This window comes from Perognathus longimembris, chromosome 4 (assembly GCF_023159225.1).
Source record: "Perognathus longimembris pacificus isolate PPM17 chromosome 4, ASM2315922v1, whole genome shotgun sequence".
Taxonomy (NCBI): domain Eukaryota; kingdom Metazoa; phylum Chordata; class Mammalia; order Rodentia; family Heteromyidae; genus Perognathus; species Perognathus longimembris.
Window position 1 is genome coordinate 57,191,455 of NC_063164.1, and position 27,013 is coordinate 57,218,467.

General features: G+C 35.0%; 1 protein-coding gene across 13 annotated transcripts in view; it reads left to right on the forward strand.

Moving 5' to 3' along the window:
- LOC125349995 (sodium channel protein type 3 subunit alpha) overlaps positions 1-27,013 on the forward strand; it is a 77,941-nt gene that overhangs the window by 41,351 nt on the left and 9,577 nt on the right. For 11 of the 13 annotated variants that reach the window (XM_048344265.1, XM_048344271.1, XM_048344276.1 and 8 more), the window contains 6 exons: positions 110-466; positions 2,632-3,102; positions 14,909-15,026; positions 16,104-16,258; positions 17,101-17,274; positions 25,635-25,757. In XM_048344265.1, the coding sequence (XP_048200222.1) occupies positions 110-466; positions 2,632-3,102; positions 14,909-15,026; positions 16,104-16,258; positions 17,101-17,274; positions 25,635-25,757 (1,398 nt within the window). The remainder of the gene's footprint in view (positions 1-109; positions 467-2,631; positions 3,103-14,908; positions 15,027-16,103; positions 16,259-17,100; positions 17,275-25,634; positions 25,758-27,013) is intronic. The other 2 variants (XM_048344273.1, XM_048344272.1) reach the window with 1 other exon arrangement.

The window sequence follows — 27,013 nt, forward strand, 5'->3', positions numbered from 1 at the left end:
TGAAACTTGAAATGTGTATCGACATAGCTATTATAGTTGCTTTAATGATACTGTTATGAATAAAAAATATAGTGCTTATTATTAAAAGTATCTTCTCATTGTATTATAGCTACGAGTCTTCAAGTTGGCCAAATCATGGCCCACTCTAAATATGCTAATTAAGATCATTGGCAACTCCGTGGGGGCGCTGGGAAATCTAACCCTCGTGTTGGCCATCATCGTCTTCATCTTTGCTGTGGTTGGCATGCAGCTCTTTGGTAAGAGCTACAAAGAATGCGTCTGCAAGATCAACGAGGACTGCAAGCTGCCTCGCTGGCACATGAATGACTTCTTCCACTCCTTCCTCATCGTGTTCCGCGTGCTGTGTGGAGAGTGGATAGAAACCATGTGGGACTGCATGGAGGTGGCTGGCCAAACCATGTGCCTTATTGTTTTCATGTTGGTCATGGTGATCGGAAACCTCGTGGTATGTATGAGTTGTGAATGTTCCTAAGGACTGAACTAGGTGATAGGTAATAAGGTGGCCTGAGATACAAAATTGTAGGTTTAATAGTAAGTGACTTAGACTCAAATCCCACCTATTAGCATGACCAGGAGCCAGTTACTCAGTTCTGAGGCTCTGGATTCCTACTAGGGACGCTGGAATAAGTATGGTGGGTGCAGGATTACATAAGCTACCTCTAATGAGAGTTCCAGAATCATAAAAACTTATTTTTGTTTCTTTGTTTTCCTTCACTTGATGATCAAAACATTCTTCATGAAGGCTCATTCTAATATTATTTTGATAAGAAAATCTCTGCTAATCCTGAAGACAACTATTTCACACTGAAATGACTGCTTTTTACATGTTCATACTATTTGTTTACTGAGAAATACAGATTTCATACCAGCAATTTTTGAAGATAAATTATAATAAAATAGATTATTGTATTTGAGCTTCAGGTTATAATTATTCAAAGAATTAAGTATGATACGAACCCAGGCACTGGTGGCTCATGTCTGCAATTCTAACTACTCAGTAGGCTGAATTTGGGGACCATGGCTCAAAGCTAGCCCAGGCAAGAAAGTCTATGGTACACTTATTTCTGATTAATTACCACAAAAGCTAGAAGTGGAGCCATGGCTCAAGTGGTAGAGCACTAGCCTTGAGAACTAAATCTTAGGGGCAACTCCCAAACCCACAGTTCAAAGCCAATGAACACACACACACACACACACACACACACACACACACACACACTACGTTCTTCCCTGATTTTGCCTTATCAGAAGGAAATAAGCCATTATAATTTGAATAACTTATATATATAAACTGGCAGGATCTAAAAAATAATACTTATTTTTAGCTATGACTTAAAAGCATCCATATAAAAAGTTTATATAGGTAATGTTTTTATAAGTACACTTATAAAAGTCATGTGTGGACAAACACTTCTTTACAGAATTCCTTTGAAGGGTAAATTTCAGATAAGATTACTCAAAAGAAAGATGCCTTTGAACCTGTAATTTTTCTCAAAATAATACATTAAAAAGTTATAGTCTGAACAAAATTTAATATATAAAGCAACAAAGTGGGGTTTCTTGTTTCTTCCTACAGTGTACCATGTAAAAACTCAATAATTACATTTATTTATTTCATAAATGAATTCTCTTTTAGATAATAAATTGTGAATTATTTGTGTATTCCCAATGGTTATTACTTAAATTTCTCCTCTGTATCACAAGGGTACTCTGAGAATTAGCATTTACAAATCTTTCCCCACAAAGGAAAAGGAAAAGAAAAGGCAATTTACATGATATGGGTCTACCTAAACTTCAGAATAATTTTAGAGTTCTCTCTTTTTGTTGAGCTATTTGAACAAATACGTTTCAAAAACCACTTGATAGAGGTGTTTTAAAGCTTTTATACATTTCATTTGGAAGTTTCTGGTACTGTGCATTACAGCCATTGGACCAAAGGAATTTGTATATCAAGAGTAGTGTTTCTAAGGGGAGAGAGGTAGAAGAATGAAGATAAGGCATAGGGGAAGAATGCTGTTCAGAATTCAATGTATATATGAAAAGCCTCAAAAGAATAAAGAAAGTGGTGGGTCAGAGACAATGTTGAGATGGGTGAAACTGGTCAAGAAACATTGTATTCATAAATTGCTTAATTGATGGTAACTCTTATGTACAACTACTTCAAGGTAATGAACCAAAATGTTTGTGCTTGATAAAGAAAAAAAGAATATTGTTTTTGCATGTATCATCAAGTTATTAAATAAGTTATTATTTATACATATGAAGCTAGACAAAATGGTAAAGTAAAAGGAATTAGATGGGAAAATAATTTTTTCTCCTTGATTAAAGAAAACACATGAAAGTAGGATTTTGTCTTTTCACCATAAGCCTAAGTAGAGACACTAAGTCTCTGTTTTTCTTCACAGTGGGGAAGTAGAAGTGGCTGGCTTGCCATTTTGCCTTTCCACAAGGTTAACTTTATCAGCACGTGATTTCAACAGAGGCTGATATATAATAAGCATTCAATAAGTATTCATTAAAATCTTTTAAAATCTCATGCATAATTTAATATTAACACAGAATGTCTTTCTTTCCTTGCCTTGCCTTTTTTTTTCTTTCTTATTCTTCTAGGTTCTGAACCTCTTTCTAGCCTTATTGTTGAGCTCATTTAGCTCTGACAACCTTGCTGCTACTGATGATGATAATGAAATGAACAATCTCCAGATTGCTGTGGGAAGGATGCAAAAGGGAATTGATTATGTAAAAAGTAAAATATGGGAGTGTTTTCGCAAAGCCTTTTTTAGAGAGCCCAAAGTCATAGAAATCCATAAGGACAACAAAATGGAAAGGTGCATGTCCAATAACACTGGAATTGAAATCAGCAAAGAGCTGAATTATCTTAAAGATGGAAATGGAACCACCAGTGGTGTAGGCACTGGAAGTAGTGTGGAAAAATATGCAAATGATGAAAATGATCACATGTCATTCATAAACAACCCCAGCCTCACTGTAACAGTGCCAATTGCTGTTGGAGAGTCTGACTTTGAAAATTTGAATACTGAAGAGTTCAGCAGTGAGTCAGAACTAGAAGAAAGCAAAGAGGTAAGGATGTGATTAAGTTTGGGCTGCATTTCCTATAATGCACACACACTGTTGTTATTTCTGTTGTTAATTTGCATCATTAAAAAGTAATACATTGAGAACTTATCTCAATAGTAGAATAGCATATGCAAGGGACAGTTTTAATCTCTGGCACTGAAATTACAGTACTAGTGAAGTCATAGGATAATGTTGGGAAATTATGAGAAATTGAGAAAATATAAACATTCAGCTTCTTGCAGAGAATCACTCTTGTGAAAAATTAGTAAGCTTGTCTTCTTGATAATTTGAGGGACAATTTCAAATGTGACCTTATACAATGAAGAGATACTACTTAATACATTGTCTGCCACATTATATTATGCTCTTCAGAAAAATCAGTAGTCGGTTTTATGGATAATTGTGCTGGGTTTATCTCTTTACTGTCCATATTAGACTTTTCTCTTACTTTAAAAGTGGAAGTTTTGTGTAATCTCTGTTCATCTCTGAAAGTTTTATTCAGTGGGATGAGTTGTATTATTTATAAAAGTATTAGAAATATTAGGAAAATGATAGTAGTTCTGAATTAATTCTATCCCACCAAGTATGGCCAAATCTATAAAGTCTTCCAGATCAACTCAAAAATACTAAGAATTACTTTTAAAAGCTGTACTTCAGGATTAATGTTAGATAATAGATGGAAAACCAGCTCTTACTATAGCATTCCTAGCAGTTGATGGAAAGGAGAAAGGGAGTGGTTGAGGGAGAGAAGGGGTGAAACAAAGGAGCCAGAGAGGGGAAAAGGGAAGAAAGGAGGAGGGGAAGTTGTTTATCAAAACTTCTAGAGTAGCTTAATGGCAGTAATTCTTCAATTCTTTTTTGTTGCAAAAAAAAAACTTTGACTATTATTTATTTATGGATTTCTAGTATACCAATCAGAAGTAAATCTACAAGTGGCCTCAGGAAAGATGTTTTGGCTACAGGATATAATGCTGACACCATATGATTCAGGCCAATACTGTCTGATTTTGTGGAAACATTTTGGAAGTTTCCCTTTTAAAATATGTCTACCAACAAAATTTGGTCTGAAACACTTGTAATAAGTAGCTGACAACATTACAATTCATAGTTGTCTGATTTCCCACAGACTTCAGAGTTGAGATGTGTCATAATTCTAAATATTAAAATATTTTGAAAAACGTTTTTTTTTAAATCAGGTAGTAGTGTCCTTTCCTTGAATTATACTTGAAGTCTCCTTAGCAAGTTCACTGCTATGTGATTTGACTCTTTCTAAGGATTTAATACTAACTTTATTTTCCATCACCTGACATTGATTTTTTTTTTTTTTTTGGCCAGTCCTGGGCCTTGGACTCAGGGCCTGAGCACCATCCCTGGCTTCTTCCAGCTCAAGGCTAACATTCTGCCACCTGAGCCACAGCGCCCCTTCTGGCCGTTTTCCATATATGTGGTGCTGGGGAATCGAACTGAGAGCTTCATGTGTAGGAGGCAAGCACTCTTGCCACTAGGCCATATTCCCAGCCCCTGACATTGATTTTCGAAGCACCAATTATTACTGAATGCCTTCTATAAATTGTGCAGTCTACTGTATTCTTGGGGTAAGGAAGATTTAATGAAGAATGTTAACACACAATTTTACTTGAGTGAAATCACCACATACTTGACTGACACACTTCATGGAATCTATAAATATCTATCTAAATGCTTAATCCTGCATCTAAAATTATAAATGGCAGAGATAAAATTAAAGTATGTCTGAAAGTTTGGATCAAATATAGATAAACAGAAAAAAGAAATACAGAACAGAAAAGCCAGAGATGAGAGTGAGCCTGAGTATTAAGGTGGAGAAGATAGTGGGAAATATGCTTGAGAGGGTTGGGTAGTTTCAGATAGTAATTGTTCAAGTAAGTCAGAGTGCAGAATTGACTTCACAGTCAATAAGGCATTATATTATATTAGTTTTTCACCCTAAACACAGGAAGACAAAAAGAAATTATTATATCAGAACTAATATTTTATATCCAAGGACAAACGGTCTAGATTGAGAGATATCTTGGGGAATGTGATAAAAAACATTTGACAGCAATAAGATGATAAAATTTTGAGCTAAGATAAAAAAGCAATTTAAGAAACATAAAGAATCAGAAATTCCTCTGAGTGCTAGTGGTTCATGCCTATAATCCTAGCTACTCAGGAGGCTGAGATCTGAGGATAGAGGTTCAAAACAACCCAGACAGGAAAGTCAGTGAGACTTTTATCTCCAGCTAACCACCATAAAAACTGCAAGTGGCATTGTGACTCAAGTGGTATAGCACTAGCATCAAGCTGAAGAGCTCAGGGACAGTGCCCGGGCCCAGAATTCAAGCTCCATGATTGAAACATGCACACACACACACACACACACACACACACACACACACACACACACACACACCTAAATCAGAAACTGGGAAGTGTATCATTGTCTGAAATGATCTTTACGTAAAGGTTATCAGACTTATTTGAGCTGAGAGGTTCAATTGAGTTATGTGACTGACTCTCTAAATACATGTATTCTACATCTACACAGTAAATAGACCAGGGGTCAAAACTATTATGTAAAAAATGCATCTATACTTAACATGCACAGAATTTTCTTCTTTTTTCCCCCTAAAAGTACAAAATAACAACTATTTATATAGTATATTTTCTTGTGTTAATTATTGTATTAGTTAATATAAATGATCTAGAGATTATTTCAGGTATAACGAGTTATGTTTTGGTAATATGCAGGTACAAGGGCAGTTTTCCAGGACTAGAGCATCTGCCATTTGGGTATTTGCAGGGGCTGGGAATGACTCCTCCACAGAAACAAGGAGTGACTGTGCTGAAGAAGCAATAGAACAGAGAATTGAGGTCTGGATGGAAAATGAGGGTTGAAAATGGACTTGATGCTGTAGATTTTATAGTTAATTTTGTTACCTGGAAATAGAAGAGATTAATATAAAAAGGGGGAGTGTAACGCAAAAGTGAGAGAAAAAAACACACAAAACTAACAAGACTTAGATCAAGAAAAGGTAGACATAGGGCCAAGAGAAAGCTCACAAAGCAAGAGGACTTTTATACGATGAGTACCACAGGTCTATGACATGTTCTTTATGGGAAGTAAATGTCTTAATTTCCTTCCAATCAGTTTCTAAAATACTGAAGTGAACCTCAAAAGGTCCACAGCTATTTCTTTTTCATGGCTCACCATCACAACTTGAAATATTGAAATGCAATTTCTTGCTCCATTACCAAGTTTTGGAAAACATTGGTTAGCTAAACAAAATTTCCTTACTGGGTGATTTTTATAACCAATCTTTTGTAGATTAAGCTAATTTGCATACATGAAATGTGGTTATGGAATGTAGTAAAATTGCTTAAAATACATAGATATACTAGGGGGAAATCACCAAAATGAAAGTACCGCTTTGTATTTTGACAAAGCTGGTTTAAAATTTCAAATGATATTGCCCAGCAATTATTAAATTGAACCATGTATTTTATATGGATGATCTGTTTAAATTAGTACCTAACAAACCCCAGCTGAAACAGGACAATTTTCATTTAGATTCACACACAAAATAGAAAATTGAGTTTTAAAAGTAAGAGCAAAAAATGACATGTTCTATTAGGTGGATTTATATAAATTATAGCTAAGTACAGTTACATCTGAAATTTTCCCAAAGTGCCAACTTTGAATATGGGCTATCTATCAGGTAGATACTTACTTCAGCTGGGTTTTTTTTTTAAAGGCTCACATATGGACAGACAGAACACACACACACGCACACACACACGCACACACACACTGTAAACAAGTGTTTCAGTCCATACTGCTTAGTTTTTTGGCCACAAAATAGTGCAACAGCAAGCTATGCTTTGGGGAACAGAAGATGTCTTTCCTCCTTGCTGACCATACAGGCTATCCAGGCTATACAGGTTTAGCCATACAGGCTAAACCACTGGGCTGTGCATTTCTCACTAAAAAGCAAACTCCTTCAAAATTATATAAATGTTCTGCCTTAAGAGGAAACCATAAATTAATAATTAATTTAGATGATGTTTGAAAACTCCAGCTCCTCTATTATTTCCCTTTTTTAAATAACAAAACTTGCTTGACCCTTGAAAGTTTTTAGAGATATAAATGTGGATTGCTGTAATTCAACATATGGTACACTATATTACATAAGTACATGTACATTGTATCTGTGTAGATATATGTTACTGATATAAACATGTTGGCATAAAAGTAAATATAAAGCTATGCATGAGAAAAATATAAGACAGTTGAAGGCATTTTTTTTAATCTTGGAAAAACAGAAATATATTAACCATGCGAGCAACAAATATAGAGTTTCATTTGATTTTGCATTTTTAAAGTTGAAGTCATCATTTCATCGCCTCTTTACCTAATTTTAGATATTTATACAATAGCTCTTAATTGTTTCTTGGTTTTATTTGAAAGAGGGAGAAGAAATGGTTTTAACAGTCGTTAATTGTGGTTGAATTCCAAGCTCAATCTAGCAATATCATATGATGACCCTCACTGCTTACCCTTCTTACTTCTCACAGGGGTAAAATCAAGCTGGAGCCATCAAGAATGCAGCTCTGGGGTTTTTTAACCAGCCAGAGATTCGTGCCACCACTTTTGCCCAGGTTACCCAAGCAAGTTGTACATGTACAATCACTTTCTCAATGACTTTTGACTGGCCTGCATGTTACTCGGCTACATTCCTTCCCCTGCCGTGGCAAGGAAGTGCTAGACTGGCGCAGCTGCTCTGTGCTTAGCGTGTGACACTTCACAGCATGGTCAGGCGACACTGGCAGTCCCAACATCTTATTTAGCTCTGTGACTGGGCTTTCCAGTTTAACCTTGTAGACTTTAAAAAGCAAAAATTGCATGCTCTAGTGGATTTATAATATCTATTTTGAAGCATTATAGAAATGTTTTAGATTCAGTATAGTCTAGGATTTAAGAAGGCATGCAATTTTTATTTCTCTGCTTTAATTTCATTAAAATAAGACCACAACTTTTTGTTGATGATTCAGCCCTTATGTATATATATATATATAAATATATACACGCACGCACACACACACACACACACACACACACACACACACACGTTTATACGCTATATCCCCAAAATGAATCTCCTAACTGTGTTTGCTTTTTTCTAATGGCAATGTCACTTTTAGGTCATTATTTTCACATCTTTGAATATAATTTTTGACCTAACAATTCTTGTGCTCCAGATTAAAATGTTTGGTTTCATGATGAAGGAAGAGGCTTAGTAACAGAGGACAGTGATCCTAAGTTTGTGGAGAAGAAGAGCCACAGTCTGTATATGCATTTGGGCACCACATATCTTGGATTTTCAGTAGTTTAGGAAAGTTAAATCAGTTGTCTGAAAATAAAACAAAACATTAATTATCATTGTAATTGAAATAAGGAAAATATCTACTATGAGGAGGGAAAATGGAATGTATCTTGATCATTGATTAGCCTACTGAACTTATTTTTTATTTGGAATTTCTTTCATATACATTGATTTCTTCCTAAACATCCTACCACAAACTGGGCGTGGAGTGTTCATTATTTTTGAGTATTAATTATTGTACTTACATAAGGAAAAAATGATCGTTCCTAAGACTATTGCAGTTGATTGGATTAACAAAGATTTTAATCACTTGAGAGACTTTCCATTGTTGAAATCCTAGCCTACTGAAATTGCCACCAGTATAGGGAATTTATGAAGCAAAAGTATAAAGTTCATATGCATTGACCCATTTCGAGGGTATTGGTGAAAAGGAATATCTAATAGGAGATTAAAGTCTCTAAGTTTAGTTTATATGCACATTCATTTTTTCTTAGAGACAATTAAGAATAAGTGATATAATACAACCAATTGAGAAATAACACTTTTAACTAAAAATTGATTTAAAAAACAGTTCTTATTTGTGCAGTTTTCACTTATCACTAATGTAGTTCTCAAACTATATTATTATTCATGGAAAAAAATCTTTTCTACACAAGAAAATTAAATGAAATGGTGCTGGCAAAATTTGCTTTTACACCATGTTTATCACAGAACACTCTCCTTTTTGAAGCTTTGCTAGAAACTATGAAAGTAGATGTTTGACTAAGGTCCTGAGCATAAGATGCAGAAAAGATGCAGTGTCTGTTCTGAGACTTGGAAGAACAATAAGATAAGGACTTTAACTCTCAATCTCTACCAGTATCCCAGAATGTCCTTTCTGAGAGGCACAGATGGGGACTTGACTAGCCATTGTGACATTTTAACCTTCATTGAACTGTGTTGGTGCTTTAGTGGCTTTCTGCTGAGTCAAACCAATTAAGACTGGTTCAGATGGAAATTGTTGGACCCCTTCTCAAGATAAATGACCTTTTGCTTATACTTTCTTGATGCTTTTTGGCCCTGCTCTTCAATTTCCATCTAATGATTTCTGTTACATATATCATGCTCTTATGAAGGCTATTTTTAGAAAAAGAGAGCACTACGGGTGTTGTACATTTAACATATGTCAGGCCAAAAACCAGATGGTGGCAGTTTATATTTTTAATCACTCAGTAACTGATCACAAAATTAAAGCAGCTATTTTCTCATATTCTTTTTGTGCCAGACAAGTATCCAAATAGCTTCAGTACATGGCTGCCTGTAATTCAAGGGAAATATCCAAAGTCAAGATATGGCTATGCATATTCAAAACATCAGACTAAGGGCCTGGTAGTATGTGTGACCAAAAGATTTTCCTCTTCTACGAGTAACACAAACTTCAGAATTTTTTTAGAGAAATGACTAGATTTTAAAAGCAATCTGTAATGGCTGAATCTTTTATTTTGTCTCTTGAATCATACAGCAATTTGTGGGAGTCAAACATTTGAGAGCTGACTGAAAATAAATGAAATGTGAGCGCATTTCAGTGGAAGTAGGCCAGTTGCTAACATTCTCTTCAACTTCTGCAAGTTAAAATTCATTCTTTAATTGGGTAAAAATCAAGAGCGCTATTTGTCACAAAGGGATTTACACATAAATTCATATTGCTATGGGTGTGGGGAATGTTTCCATGGCCTTTTTGAGTTCTAATATTGTCTTTCTTATTTGAAGTAACCCATTCCTCTAAGTGGTGGTTGTGGTTATTCTTCTCAAAACGTTCATGCCAGGTACCATGTGTTTGAGAGCATGGTTCTTGGATGAGTGTGCAGCTTCTACAGCATTGCGCCGGGCTTCTGCTACAGCCAGGCATGTTTTCTGTGGCTGAATTAGACCTGGAGAATGTTGCATCTTAAAACCTGCTTTCCAGCGTGCATTTGTAGAGCATACACCATCATCCTTCTGTAGACTCAATTTGTTTCTACAAAGGATGGAAAAATCTAAACTTAAGTGCCATAAATTACTGAAGGCATTAGGAAGAAAATAGTACAAGAAAGTCTGAACTTGTACTATGTGATTTTTTTTTTAATATGGAAGCTTTCTTTCTACTTTTAACTAGTTCAGAACAAGTATTAAGTTTGGTTATTTAGTACAGTCATCAAGGTCCTTAATATGATACATTTCATTTCAGGTTGCTATGCTTTTGTAAAATTGTATGTCATATAGTAACACAGGTATGGCAGTATAAAGTAAGTTATCCTTTGTGTCTGTCATCAGTCACTTGTTTTTAAGTCAGCTATATGTTTTTAAAATCTACAAGTAAGTTTTGTATGCCATTAGTAAGAGTAACACAAACCATCCTCTATTAGAGTATGAATGCCAAGGTTAATGTGTTATGTAGATTATATTTATGTATAGAATTAACAAACTGCTATTACATTAATGTGCAGAACTTTAAATGATTAAATAATTATGTGGAATGTAAATTATTGATTTAGGAGCACTGTATTGAACAAAATCAATATATATTGGATATACAGGAGACTTCCATTCTGATATTTCCAGTGTCTCCCATTCAAAATCGACCTCCCTGTCATTCACTGTCCATCATGGTCTCTTCTTAAAACCATTTCAAAGGATTCAGTGTTCTATTTGCATGCATGCCTATAAGATACTTCAGCCTTATTTACCCTCCTTCATCCTCTCCATCATTATCTTCCTTCTCACTATTAACCATATCCCAATTGGAGTTTTAATACATTACTGTCATTTATTTTTAGTGTATACTAATTGTACAGAGGAATCTTACCATGATATTTCAACATAAACATGCATTATACTTTACTCAAAATAATTCTCTCTTCAGTAAACTTTATACAAGCAATAATGAAGCCTATGTATTGTTCAAGAGATATAATTGATAGAAACCCAATTCAAATTTTAGCTCATTAATGTAAGTAAAAGCATAGCTTTTGAAATTTTCATAATTCATATATTTCTTAATACCATAGAATAAAATATAAATACTACCATTTGATTTTTTTAATGTGGCCTATGAGCTGAAAAACAGTGTAGTGGCATTTCTGATTGGTGCAATTAAAACAGTGAGTTCCATTTGGTGAGAGCTGACTTTGTGCTAACAAAGGGAAGAAGAAATCTCATATAACACTTGTTAGGAAAGACATCACTTGCCCATCACTTCCCAGCTTTGTTTATGAAATTCCTGGAGACTGGGAACATTACCTCTGAAAATTCCTTGGAATCTTCCAGAGTCTTAGCTTACAAAGCTTATCCTCATTATCAGAAAACTTTCTGGATAATAGTGAAGCAATTCTCCATATAAATAGATTCTTAGCAGGGCACTGGTAGCTCTCACATAACTACTCAGGAGGATGCGATCTGAGGATCATGCTTCAATGCCAGCTCTGGCAGGAAAGTACCTGAGACTCTTGTCTCCAATTAACCACTACAAAACCAGAAGTGGCACTGAAGCTAAAGTGGTAGAGCACTAGCCTTGAGCAAAAGAGCTCAGGAACATCATAGTTCAAGCCCCACAACCAACCAAAAAAAAAAAAAAAAAAAAGATTATTTCCCTTGGAGAGAAGAAAAGCATAGGGGCAAGCCTTTCCCTTGTGTCTTTTCAAATGAAATGGGTTTCAGAGTGCCAAGGAGATAGCAATGAGTTAACTGAACACTGTCTCTCTCCACTTCAGTTAATGCAAATGTGCAGTATATCCCAGAGCTAACTGGGATATGATGATTATTCACATACAAACATGTTAGTCACGTTCACAAATGTTTGTTATCTAAAGAGAAACTAACAATAACACATTCTCTCATCCATACTTGGTGAGCAATTAATTGAACTTCCATCCTCCTTTTGGGCTACTATACTCTGTACTGTGAATCACTGGTTTTAAGTAAGTATTGTAATTAAATTTATGACACAAGTAGAATATATGACAATTCCCATTTCAATTACTTTATCTGTGGTAAAATGAGGTATGAAGGGTAAGTATATTTTCTCATGTTTTCAAGTTGTAAAGTATATAAGTCTGTGTGTTCGTTCATACATATAATGCTTATGACTTTCTTCTCTCATATTTCCTTGTTGGGCATCTCACAAAATTTGGAAATTTAGGTTTTTATATTAAATTATTATTGATGAAATAATTTCTATTTAATAAGAAAAATCATTTTCTAATACAAGTAGATAGGCTTCTGTCAAGGCCATTTCTGAGTGTTATAAATTATAAGAAATGAGAGATAAAAGTGTTCAGTTATCATCATTATCCCTAGAAAAGTAATATAAAGTACATTTATTTTTTTATTCATGAACTCGGCATAACTACTGAGTGTCATTTTTAAATATATAATGTAAGTGTCATTTTTAAACTACTGAGTGGATTTTTAAATATACAATATGTGTGTTTGTTATATATGTGTAAATATATGCATGTGTACATCCACATACATGTATATGTGAGTACATGCACACACACACACACACACACACACACACACACACACACACTACATTTGACCAACGGGGGCAAGTATAATGAACTATATACTTAGCTGGAAAAAGCATGCATAAAAAATAAAGAATTTGTGAAAAAGGTGTACTATGACTAGAAAATTATCAGAAAAATATTGATGGTCAGGAAAATATTGATGCACTTGAACTAGCTAAGAGGAAGAAGATGAATCATAGGCTTTTTGAAGAGCATTTCGAACCAATTTGATTTCATACTGATGTCATTTATGAAGTGTCTATAATTGTGGTCTGTCACCAGAGCCATAGTGTCCAATCAGCAGGGAAATGGCTGGGACCAAACTGTTATCCAGTATTTTCATAATTATTCCAAAAGCTGCTATGATTATACCAAGTTGTTGCTTCTCTAGGATGTAGGTATAGGAAGCAGAAAAATCCCAAGAGAAAATTTATCTGCATTTCTCAGGTTTCCTAAAAGTAAAGGATTTTTTTTTCAAAGTTCCTATTCTCTAACAATCCTAAGAACCATCAGCCACATGATGACCTAGCTTTTCTTTTTAGCAAACTCCACAGTAGAAGGAATTATATCATGGGATTATATTTTGACTTGAAATCATTCTCAAAATATATTTAGTTGGACATGATTAATATCACCTTCAAAGTCACACCATGGCAAGTATTATCTGAACATTACTCTTCAATTTTAGTTCACATTATAAAATATTAAGCTTACATTGACATTATGATTTCAATAAATCAGAAAATTTTGAGCTAAATTTTTCCCAATATGGCTTGTCATTAGCCCTTTTTAAAATAGGACTTTAACTCAGGAGGATAAGGCAGAGTGCCTCTCACACTGAGCTATTGATGTTAATGATGGGGGCTTTGAAACCATTCACATGTTCATGAGTTGCTGTTCTTTCATCATAAAAGCTTTACATTGTCTGGCTGAGCTATGTGTCATCATGTCTTTGCCTCAGTTTCCACAAGGTGTTACACATTCAAAATGTCTTCTGAAATGATCTCAGAAATCATATTAGATCTTTATTCCTGTGACATTAAAGTGGTATGTTTCACCATGTAGAATGTCACAATTATTTGTTTAAAGGAGAAAGTTGCAGCCTGATTACATGTTGAATATAAGAAAGACCTCCTGTAGAAAGTCTATGTAGATTCTAGGTGATGTCACTTATGAAGAAATTTCCATTTCATTTACAATTCTTCAGCAAGTGTTGGACTCATTTATCCAGTTAAAAAAGGGAGAAAGAATGACCCATCACTTTGTTCTAGTAAAGTAAGGAGAAAATTATGTAAGCCAGAGAAAAATATAGCTCAAAGTTGAAATATAATGACTGTGACTAATGTTAATGCACTGCTCTCCCTTTTGAAAATTACAGAAACATGGACAGCCCTTAGAAACAACCGATAATGTTCTTTGCCCTCTGAACATTTCTATCTGAAGAGGTGCAAGTTATAGTTTGATTTGTTGTACTTAATTAATATAATCATGAGTGAATGTTAGCATACTAAGTTCTTCTCAAACTATTTTTGGTTTAGCCAGAATATTAATGTTATCCGGTTATTTTCCTATGGCATTCATACATAAATGGAGAAGATAAAACAAATTAATCAGTATAATCAACCCTTTCAAATCTACCTTTCAAATTATCTACAGTAACTGCCATTTAACCTTTATTTGCCTGAATGAGGTTACTCATCACATTGTTATGATTAGTAAAAATTTAATTATGTGAAATTATTAGTCTAAAATCAGCAGTATAACTATTCAAGTCAAATGCAAACACCATTATACTTTTGCATTGTGGGAGAGCATTTCCCAATTATTTGAATAAATGGAGACAAAATTCACATCTTGGATATGGGATTGTGCTTCCAGAAATTAAATGCGACCAGCTCATCAGAAGGAAGCACAGTAGATGTTGCCCCACCCCGAGAAGGTGAACCTGAAATTGAACCTGAGGAAGACCTTAAGCCAGAAGCTTGTTTCACTGAAGGTAACAAAACTCATATGGTGAGAAAAAAAATCTCCCCTCGGTCCTTCCAAATGTGTATGAGGGAAATGTTTAAGACAATGAAGACAGGCTTATCTTTGTTTTTCTCATCACTTCTAAACAAAATTTAGGTTTCCAGATTCTTCAATAGCAGAAACTATTTCTGGAAAAAATAAGAACTAGGATTTTTTTCTCTTCACCCTAAAGAATACAAGAATAAATATCCCAAATTATATTTGTTGCTCTACAATGTCATGTCACTGATATTGATAACCCTTCAGAAAAGTCACCGATTGTGTGACTTGACTTCTAGAGGCTAGGTTAATGGCATTCCATCCCACCTTCTATAGTTTCAAATGTGATTAGTTTGTGCTATGGCCAGAGCTGTTTGGAGATATAACTTTACTGTAGAGATTGGCAGAGGGAGCCACAATTTTTCTTGCAGCACTTACAGCAACTTGTGCACAAATCAGTAAAGATATATTGCCTGATCAAAATTGGATTTAATTTGCTGAGTGGTAGCTCAAAGAGTAAGAGCAGAATAGGAGAGAGAAGTAAAAGAGTAATGTGAAATCTAGGTGGCAGAAGACAAAGGAATTAGGAGATCCTGACTGACAAGATGAGTCATGGTGAGACTAAGAAAAGCACTGGTGCTGAAAATAAATTAGCTGGAGAAAACTGACAGCAGCTGATACCTGGAAAAACAGTGGGGTGTTCTATGCTTCAAAAAAAGGAAATCAAAAATCAGGATTGCATGAATAAACTTCAAACTGTGGGTTTGCCCCTATCTTGAGATTTTCTTATGGCAAAGAAATCCTGTTGTCCATTGAAATATATACATATGTATACATTGAAGGAAATATGAGTAAAGTGGTTTCTTAAATTCTAAGTATATAAGCATAACAATATTTTATTGCATGGGAAAGATGTTGGAGGAGACTAGGGAATGACACAACCAGCTACCCCATAAAATGATGAACTGGAACTGAGGTGGAAAGGGAGCAAGGCATTTTATGCTTTTCCTATTTAAGAATAAAATATAGTTTTTATGATTTGTTTCATTTAACCATTGCCTTTTAGGATGTATTAAAAAGTTTCCCTTCTGTCAAGTAAGTACAGAAGAAGGCAAAGGAAAGATCTGGTGGAACCTTCGGAAAACCTGCTACAGTATTGTTGAACACAACTGGTTTGAGACTTTCATCGTTTTCATGATTCTTCTCAGTAGTGGTGCTTTGGTAAGTAAAATGCATGCTGGGCAGACTCAGGCTCCAGTGAAGAAGCTCATTCTATTAAAAATCCAGAAATATGCACAGAGTTTAGGAATCAAAAGAGGAGTGATATCTGTTGCCTTGCAGAGCTGACTACTCTATGCAAAATTCTGTTTGAAACAAATCAGATGAAACAGCCAGATGGAATTTTTCATCTGGTGTTTAGCTAGCAGATGTTTTTCCTCACTGAGACAATCATTTGCAGAAACATTCTGTGGCTACTTTGCCTTCCTTGTCAAATGCCATCTAGTTTTTCCTAATAATTATGTTAACATTTATGGATGAAAATTGTATCTTGCTTTCTTCATCTGTAATCAAGTTATTCCCTCAAAATAAGCTACATCATTCAATGAATGAAAGAAAATGTTGGAATAAGCATATACTACCCTTAGAACCTCTAGTTATTTTTTAAATTCATGTCATTTCACTAAAAACATGCCTTTGTAGTAGTAATTGAGACAGACACTTGAGGGAGTGCAATTCAGGGGATTAAATTATGTGTAAAAGCAATAAAAGTAAGATACTATACAAAAAAACATATTCATTACCTGACTCATGTACATCTCTGTACATCACCTTTAAATAACAGATTTTTTGAAAAAGAAATGCAATAAAGATGTTGACATTCCCTTGCCAATACTTTCCTAGTTAGTTTTAGTCTTTAGATTTTTCTTCAGTTGTTCAATGTCTATATGATACTTGTCAATACTTATCAAGCTATTTCTTTGTACTGAATATACGTTAAGCATATCTGAAGTATTTGGAGTAGTCACACTATTGAGACAAATTAACATTATCTTTATTCTCAGGCTTTTGAAGATATATACATTGAGCAGCGAAAAACCATCAAAACCATGTTAGAATATGCTGACAAGGTCTTCACGTATATATTCATTCTGGAAATGCTTCTCAAATGGGTAGCTTATGGGTTTCAAACCTATTTCACTAATGCATGGTGCTGGCTAGATTTCTTGATTGTTGATGTAAGTATCCCAAATGATTTCCATAAAATTATTTTTTAATATCCAAGTTCAACTAAAACCTGAACAGAACGTAGTTTCATTAATGCTGACATAATTGTACAAGGCTTTTATTTTTAGTTACAATAATTTCACCAATGCAGAATGTCTCTCACAAAAGAGTAGAGCAGAATGGCTTATTCCTTCCCACCAGCAGACGATCTTTTTTTTTCCCTGAAAGTAAAGGACAACAAAGTAAATAACAGATAAAAAGTATTGATAGTTGATATATCTAAGAACCTAGCTTACTAACAGTTCAGCACAGATTTGGGCCAGAAATTGTAAGAATTGGATTTTCCATCCTTAAATTAACCAATTTTCTGTATTTCTTAAACAATGAACCTCAGAGATAGCAAAATAGTCTCTCTGCTTTTCGTGTCATGGGGCTTGCACTCTGGGCATGGGCACTATCCTTTACCTTTTTCACCCAAGGCTAACACTCTACCACTTAAAATACAGTTCCACTTTTGTCATTTTGGTGATTAATTGGAGATCAAAGTCAGACAGATATTCCATGCTGGTTTCAAACTACACCCACAGATCTCAGCCTCTGAGAAGCTAGAATAAAAAGCAGGAGGCCCTGGTGCCCGGCTACTCTCATTTTCAAATCAATAGTGAGATTAAACCATTGCTAATAATAACTTTACCATGTAAAGTTAGGTGTAGATCTGCTCTAAATCTGATTACTCTGTTATGAGTAGTCATAGGAACCGTGCAATTATGGACTCTATCTGACTTGCAGCCTATTTTTTTATTTCAAATGCAGGAAAATCAAACTGGTAGTCATCTGGTTCTTGATAGCCTATGATATTCTGTTGTACAGGCTTCATAGCTTTCCCCAAAAGCAAAGGTCTTCGCTATCCCTGTTTCCTAGCAATCATGAAGCACTTTATTTTTAACTCTCACACTTGCCAATATGAATCAGTAATTGTTGCATATGTGTACATTCATTATTTTGTATCATCTTTGACAAATCTGGGTCTGTTAAAGTTGTATTGTCTTCCATATCACAAATATGTGTCCACAGTTTTGTAGTCAAATGTATGTAACCTCGAGTTCATGACAAATCGGTTGCCAGTGTCTGTTTAGACAGGATCAGGTAACTCAGAGTAGGGTAGTGGTGGTAGATAGTCAAGGTGCTTTATTTTTAAATATATTTGGGGTTTTTTGTGTGTTAGTACCAGCACTTGATTAAACTATAGCTAGTACTCTAACACATGAATGCTTCTTCTAGTCAGGTACTTTGCTGGTTAATTGGAGGTTAAGTAGAGTCATACAGATTTTATTCCTCCCCAAGTAAAAAACAATAATAAGTATAGTTTCACTGGTCAGATTTTAAGATAATCCTATTAAATTAGCTATGCATATCTATTACTCTTTATTTTTTATCATACGACTTTTATTCTTCAACTATGATCTTTTCTTAAACCCCAACCCACACTACTAATTGTTTCCTAGATAGTACCTACACATACTCCTCTCTATTTTCTCCTCCAAACATGAATTTCTTCCTACATTCCTTTTTGAGTCTTATGGAAATTCATGTATATCGGTGAATCCAGTGCTATCTCAGCCTGTCTCTCTTTCACTTCTCATAGACAATCAATAAGCAAGGTCTTGTTTATGTAATTGACTGATAAATAAGTTGATGCTTTGGTGTTCCTCTTTAGCACTACATCAACACTACCATTACTAACTGGACCAGGCAACGGCCTTCTAATTGTGCTTCTTGCCTTCAATCACAACCTCATCAAATGTCTCTTTTGGGAAGATCCACATAGTCCTTTCACTTTCTAAAGCACTCCCCAAGGGATACAACTCATGAAGCACCACGCTAAATATTGATAGTGTAGACAGATATGGGTTCTCATTTGTACCATTAATAACAAGTAACCTTTTCTGAGCCATAAAGTGACCTGTATTTAATATGTCCTAATTGATTTTATGTTCACCATAACGAGTGAAATATCTAATAATATCCCATTTTTTTAGTCGAGGAAATTGAAGTACAGAATAGTAAGGTAACTCTTAATTGTCTATATACCATCCATACATTATGTAAAATGTCCAAAATATTTTGTGACTTTTCAAAAAAAAAGTCAAGTACACATTCATGTGGTTACACACCACATAAACAGAAGTAGTCACGTGCACTCTCAATCAAACCAGCATTTCCAGTATTTTTCCAGTAGTGTGCTTCATGAAAGATGATGTGTCCATTAACAAAGGCACTGATTTATTTTTTTTCAGTGTGATTAAAATATAGTATAATTTTCTTTAATGATCTTGAAATTCAAAAATTAAGATTCTAGACAAGGAAGTAAGGTTTAGTAAGATTACCTGATCCAGACTCTTTATTTTAAAACAAATGAAAATAGGTGTTTTGAACATTTCTATGAATGATTGTGGAATCCTTGGCTTCTGTTCACCACATAGCAGTCTCAGTGATACACTCACTGTTTCTTTTCATCCTTTCACAGAAATAAACACATATATATGATTCCCACTGCAACAAATAGCACAGTGAACAAGATGTTTGCTTTGTTTTTAAATCATTCATGAACCTGCTGAATATTCTGATTATGTAAAATTAAATACGCACAAGTATACTGGAAATACCTAAGTTTGAAATGGAAAGGAAGTCACATTACCCTGAGTTATAAATTCCTATGACAAAAATGAACTCCCACATCTGATTGTCATGGCCTAGGAGCTACTTTACTTTTCTTCCAGCCACAGCAATCTTCATTCTATCTTTATTATATGCCTAACCCTAAGTCACCAAATTCCTTTATCTCTAGCAGTCCATACTCCAGTCTCCACCAGTGACTTTTACTACCACCCCCATCGAAACTATTCCCTACCACTATCTGAACACCCAACTAGGAGTAGCACAGGAAATAAAGGTACTCTAGAATGGAAGTTGGGAAGTGTGCATGTAGCAATCTGAAGTTTCAATTGCACTGGCCAGGAGAAATCTTGACTTAATTCACATGTTATTCAAACCTTTTGGTACTATTAATATATGAGGTTAATGTCTTAACCTCAAATACATGATATATTAAAGAGGCCTTTGTGGGCTCACAGGCAACCCAACCACAATGTGGATTATGGTTTCTATGTGCTGACTTCTGTAACAGGTCTATATAGTACTCTCTTAGCAATGAAGATGTATTTCACTGAACTCTCACAGGGTTGGAGATAAATGGGTGGGAGCGCACAGCTTTTCTAGATAGAGACTTTTAATCAATTCTGTTTCTACTTCGTTAACAGGGAGCTGGTGGTTCCAAGCCCCAGGGACTTTCAGATAGTCATGGAAGCAATTTGACTTGCTTCTACAGGCACCTGGGAGAAACTAATCATACTTGGTCTTTGTATAATGCAGAATTCCTTAGCCTCATTCACTTTAATGCCTCTTCTGTCATTTTCTATGTACGCCGTTGCCTTCCTTCTAGTTGATTTTCAGCCAATAGGGAGCATAATATGTTAAGCAGATAGAATAAATCTCAAGGTTCGAAAGAATTCATGTGTGTTGCTATTTAATGAATGACATTTGTGGATTTATAGGAGCACATTTTATGTGAAAAATACTTACTGTACTGTCATGGGTGGCATAAATATTTTTCCTGGACTTGTCATAATGTTTCTGTGATATAGGAATTTTGCATGGCTATTTAGTCACATTTAGTTTTCTCTTCTTGTATTTTTTTACATGTATGAAGACCCTCTCCTACCAAATCTTTATTAATATTGCTTCATTTTTCTTAATTGTAGTTTAGGGAGTTTTATTTGCTAATTAGTTTATATTTTATGTTTTAATTTTGGGCCAATCTGGAAATTAATTTGGTGAAGAATGTGAATATTACCAATATGATTTGCCTCCAAATGGTTTCTCATTTAATTAAATAATCACAAGTAGTTGTTTCATCCTCTTATTTTTAATCCTGTCCTTGTCCACATGCTATTTCTCAGTCTGTACTGGTTTCAATTTGAATTTTTATTTTTATTCACTTTTTTTTCTTTCTCTCTCTCTGTCCCTCTGTGTGTTAATATATATGTAGGAGAGGAGAGAAGAGCTTTAATTACTAATACTTATAATTAATTCTCCCATCAAGATATTGTCCTTTTAAAATAATAATATCATAATTTATTTTATGCTCTTATTCCACATTCTCTATTTGTATAAAACATAAACTTTCTACAAGGATGATGTAAAAATTATATTATCATTTATAACAATTTTCACTTGCTTCTCTTGAAATTTTCTGATACAACACAGTGTATCTGGTAATGATTACTTTGTTTAATTTTGTGATTCTTAAAACTTCTGTTTCTTTTCCCAGAAATGACTAATTGTGATGAGAATATTCCTGTGTGTGTGTGTGTGTGTGTGTGTGTGTGTGTGTGTGTGCATATGCCAGTCCTGGGGGCTTGAATTCAGGGTGTGTGCTCTGTCACTGTGCTTCTTTTACTAAGGCTAGTGCTCTACCACTTGAGTCACAACCTCACTTCCTGCTTTTTTTGGTAGTTCATCGGACATAAGAGTCTCACAGACTTTGCTGCCTTGGGTGGCCTGGAACTGTGATCCTCATATCTCAGCCTCCTGAGCAGCTAGCATTATAGACATGAGCCATTGACACCTGTCAGGAATATTCTTTTATCCTAGTTATAATGCAAGTGCTCCTTCATTGGCCATCAGAATTATATAACATTTAAGATTAGCATTAGAATATAGTATAATTTAATTTAATATACATTATAACCTAATATTGATTAAATCAATCATCACTGAATATCCTCAACATCCAAACATTACTTTTAACTATATAACAAATTCCAGCAATATTCAGGAAATTCAATGTTAAGGAATTTTTTAAGTTTTCCTTTTGGAACTTTCAATGGCTCAAAATACTGCAGCCTAAGAAAAGAGTAGTAAACTATACTGATACCCTGAAATCAGGCCTGCGACTCTAGCATTTTGTCCTCTGCACCAAGAGATCTATTCTCTAAATCAAAGTTTCCCTAACACCATTTCTCTAATGAGCACTTCTGTCCCTCTGATGGATGAGTGAAAGTAAGTTATACCTCATTGCCTTTGGGTGAATTATTTCATATTCCAGGCCTCTCCGGCTTTCCACAGGATCTGTCTTTACCTCTTAAAACAGGAGGTTCCATACTTTAGGATCTTGAGAAATTTAAAACCACTTTTTTTTGAAGTTTTTATTATAAAAGTGATGTACAGAGAGGTTACAGTTTCATACGTTAGGCATTGGATACATTTCTTGTACTATTTGTTACCTTGTCCCTCATACCCACCTCCCCCCTCCCCCTTTCCCTTCCCCCCATGAGGTGTTCAGTTCACTTACACCAAACAGTTTTGCAAGTATTGTTTTTGTTGTTGTTTCTCTTATTTTACCCTTTGTCTCTCAATTTTGGTATTCCCTTTCAATTTCCTAATTCTAATACAAGTATACACAGTTTCCAATATATTCAGATAAGATTAAAGAGATAGTGTAGATACAATCACAAGAAGGTGATACAAGAACATCATTAATAGTGGAAACTACAGATACACATGGGATGTTGAAAGTAGTTACAACTGTGATATAACAATCATTTCCATAAAAAGGAGTTCATTACACTTAGCATCATCTTATGTGATCATAATGGTATAGGTATTGGGCTCTTGTGATCCTCTGCTATGACTTGCCTAAACCTGTGCTAATTATTCTCAGTAAGGGAGACCATAGAGTCCATGTTTCTTTGGGTCTGGCTCACTTCACTTAGTATAATTTTTTCCAAGTCCTTCCATTTCCTTACAAATGGGGCAATGTCATTCTTTCTGATAGAGGCATAAAATTCCATTGTGTATATGTGCCACATTTTCCTGATCCATTCGTCTACGGAGGGGCATCTGGGTTGGTTTCAGAATCTCGCTATGACAAATTGTGCTGCAATGAACATTGTTGTGCTGGTGGCTTTACTGTGATTTTGTTTGTGGTTTTTTGGATAAATCCCCAAAAGTGGGGTTGCTGGGTCATAGGGGAGTTCTACATTTAGCCTTCTGAGGAATCTCCATACTGCTTGCCAGAGTGGCTGAACCAGTTTACATTCCCACCAACAATGAAGTAGGGTTCCCTTTTGGCCACATCCCCTCCAACAACTGTTATTGTTAGTTTTCTTGATATATGACATTCTTACTGGGGTGAGATGGAATCTCAATGTAAAACCACTTTTTTAAAGACCCAATCTTAACTAAAGATCTTAGTTGGGAGGTTGAAGGAAAAAGTCTTTAGAGTAATGTCAGAAACTTTAAAAAAAAAAAAAAGAAATCTTTTGATGTCTCTTGAGGTAAAGGAGGATCCTAGAACATAGAATCCTGTGAGTTCCATAATAGCTTTTCAAATCTTTTCAGTCTTCTGTGGTATCGAGCCCAGGACAGAAATGAATAGGTCTATGAATTATCCTGCCATTGATCAAATTCAACACTCAAGTCACTTATTATTTTGTTGAACTCCATGCTCAGTTAATCAGTGAGAAGGCAGTATATTCATTTACCTTCAAAGCCTAGATTCTAGTTTTGGTGTTGTGACCATGTATGCTTGAACAGATGATTGATTTTATCTTAATTCACAGGATTTTTGGGAAATTTTCCATCAATTCATTTCAAACATTTTTTCCAGCATAACATTAACTCCCAGTGTCCTGAAATCACTCCCTGAATACAAGAAATTCGCTTTTCTCTGATGCCTTAAGGAAAGCACTAATTATGTGTCACCTTCATAAAACATGAAAATGGTCATTAAAATCATTTTTGTGTTCTATGGTTCAAATTAAGAGCATATTTTCAAATGGATACAAAAAATTTAGAAATGTTTTTGAAGCCAAATAATTTGAGTTTAAACTTCTTTATTATTACCTGTGCTTTTCCTTTTCTCTTCTTTCTTCTGGGGGTAGGAATGGTAAGGAACAGGAAATTCTCATGTTCTTTACCAAGAAAAGGGTTATAGCAACTACTCCTTGTGATTCATGCACATAGGCATGAAAGGATATATATCAAAAAATCAAGACACAGAAATTACCCCTAAATGTCATACCACCTTTAATTTTATTTAAGTAAAAGTTAACAACTACCAGAAAAAAATGGATGATCACTGAACAAGAGGTATTATATTTTTGTGGAGTGTTTGGTGGCTTATATCTGTGGATTCTGGTGTCTAAAAAGGCTGAGACCTGAAGGTTCAATGTTTAAAGCCAGCAGAGCAGAAAAGATGTTGAGAGTCCATTTGCAGTTAACCAGAAAAAATTCAAGGCTGAAGACATGGCTGAAATGGTAGAATGCCAGCCATGAGCAAGGAAGCTGAGCAAGAACATGAGGTCCTGAGCTCAATCTATAGTATCAATATATGTTAATATTAATACTGAATTTTATATCTTTATATGAGAAATACTATATTCTTATCATAAGTCTAGTAGTTGAATCAAAATTTCTAGGAATATTTCCTTCTTTACTTATTCATACAACACAAAACCACTAAAGTGTACCCAACCAGACAGTATGGAACATGTTAATAAAAGGAGGTTTTTTCCCCAGTTAATTAAGAGCTATGTGACCTGGAAGGAAGAGAAGAAACTTCACCATTACATGTAACTAACATTGCATGGCAAATGACTCTAGAATGTAGAAACAAGACACCATGGAAATTTAGATGAGAAACATGATTCCTAATTAACAGTTTTAAATATAGATACAAAGGGAATTTGGCTTTTGAATTATACTCCAAATTCTCAGTGATACACATGCAGGTTGAAAGAGTACATGATATGGAGTATCTATCAGGAAAGGCTTACAAATATATGGAGAGAAATAGGAAAGTATTGTGCTTTCACTTAAAAAATAAAGGCAACAGTTCAGAGTGCCAGTGACTCACACCTATAATCCTATGATCTGAGGATCACATGTAATTCTGTGATCTGAGTATCATAGTTTGAAGCGAAAATTTGTGAGACTCACATCTCCAGGTAACCACCAGAAAGCCAGAAGTGAGGCTGTGGATCAAGCAGTAGAGTATTAGCTTTGAGTAAAAAACTCAGGAACAGTGCCTAGGACCTGGGTTCCACCTCCAAGAACTCCCCCCTCCCATCTCCCCCACACAGCAGTAATATTAGATGGAGATAATAGAATAAGATGATCCCTTACAGGGAAGGAAAAGTCTGAAAGTCTAAAAGTCTTTGATTGGTACCAAAGAAGAGAAAGCACATCCTATGACTCTAGTCAGTACTTTATTTCCTGGTGGAGTGATTATTTTTTTCTTCTTCTACAGGTTTCTCTGGTGAGCTTGGTAGCCACTGCTCTGGGCTATTCAGAACTTGGTGCCATCAAATCCCTACGGACTCTAAGAGCTTTACGACCACTGAGAGCCTTATCACGGTTTGAAGGCATGAGGGTACGATGACTAGATGCAGCCTAAGCTTCATGTCAAATTTATATGGATGACATGCTTTAGAAAGAAGATATGCCATTCTGATAATTACTTTATAGAGTTGCATAATATCAGAGCAAGATTCAAGAGGTTGCTAAGCTCTGCCTACTCAAACTAACTATATTTAAACATATGCTCAGAACTTATGGCATCATTAAGGCTAAAACCTAAGTTGTGGGCCCACAATTTCTTTTTCTGATGGTATTGTTTGAACTCAGAGCCTCATGCTTACTAGTCAGTTGCTTTACCACTTTAACAAAGCCCCCAGTCCTTTGGCTTTGAGTCTACTTTTAAGATAGGGTCTTATACTTTTTTCTAGGGCTGGCCCCAGGTCAAAATCTTCCTACCTCTACCTCTTAAATATCTGGAATTTAAAGTTCTCAGACCTGGTTGTTTCTTTTTATTACTTAGCCATTTTGAAATGACTATTTACTACTGATATTCATTGCAGGAGGACTTTTAATCCTAGTTTTGATTACTCAAAAAGTACTAGAGCTAAGTGCAGTGGCTCACATATGAAATCCTAGTTACTAATGAAAGAACTGAAGTTGGACACAAGCCATTTTGTACAGGAAAGCTCAAAAAAGTGGATCAAGATTCAGGCACTGGCCTAGGCAAAAAGTGATACCCTATATTAAATAAACTGTGCAAAAGGAAGCTGGAGGCGTGGTTCAGCAGTAAAGCACTTGCCAACTAGCCAGGAAGCCCTGAGCTTAAATTCTAGTAGTGGAAAAAAAAATAGCAATGAAATAAAAGCAAAATGTAATTGGATATGCATTACTTCTTGAGTTAATATTAGTATTTAAATTTGTTGTAAGAAAACAACATTAAGTCATAGCACTCAACAAAATCTGCACATTCTTAATGGCTGAAGTAAATTGTTAGGATAATTATTTCAGGCAAGGCTAAGCTTCCATTTACAAATCTGAAATTTGAGTACACAAGTTGAATAAGGTTCATTTTTTTCCAAAGCACTTGGAATTTTCTCTTTAGTTCTCTCCCTTAGCAATTACATCATCCATCTAAACATTACACACACTCTTGCCACGCCCCTCTCAGTACTATTTTGCACAAAGCCATCTTTGTTTAATCTGCCTTGCAAATGCACCATGGATATTGAATTTCTTCAAGGCCAGAAGGTTTTTATATTAGGAGGTGGTTTGTTTGGGGCAATAAAAACCTTTCAGCCTTGACTGCAAAATTTGTTCATCAAGGGGAAA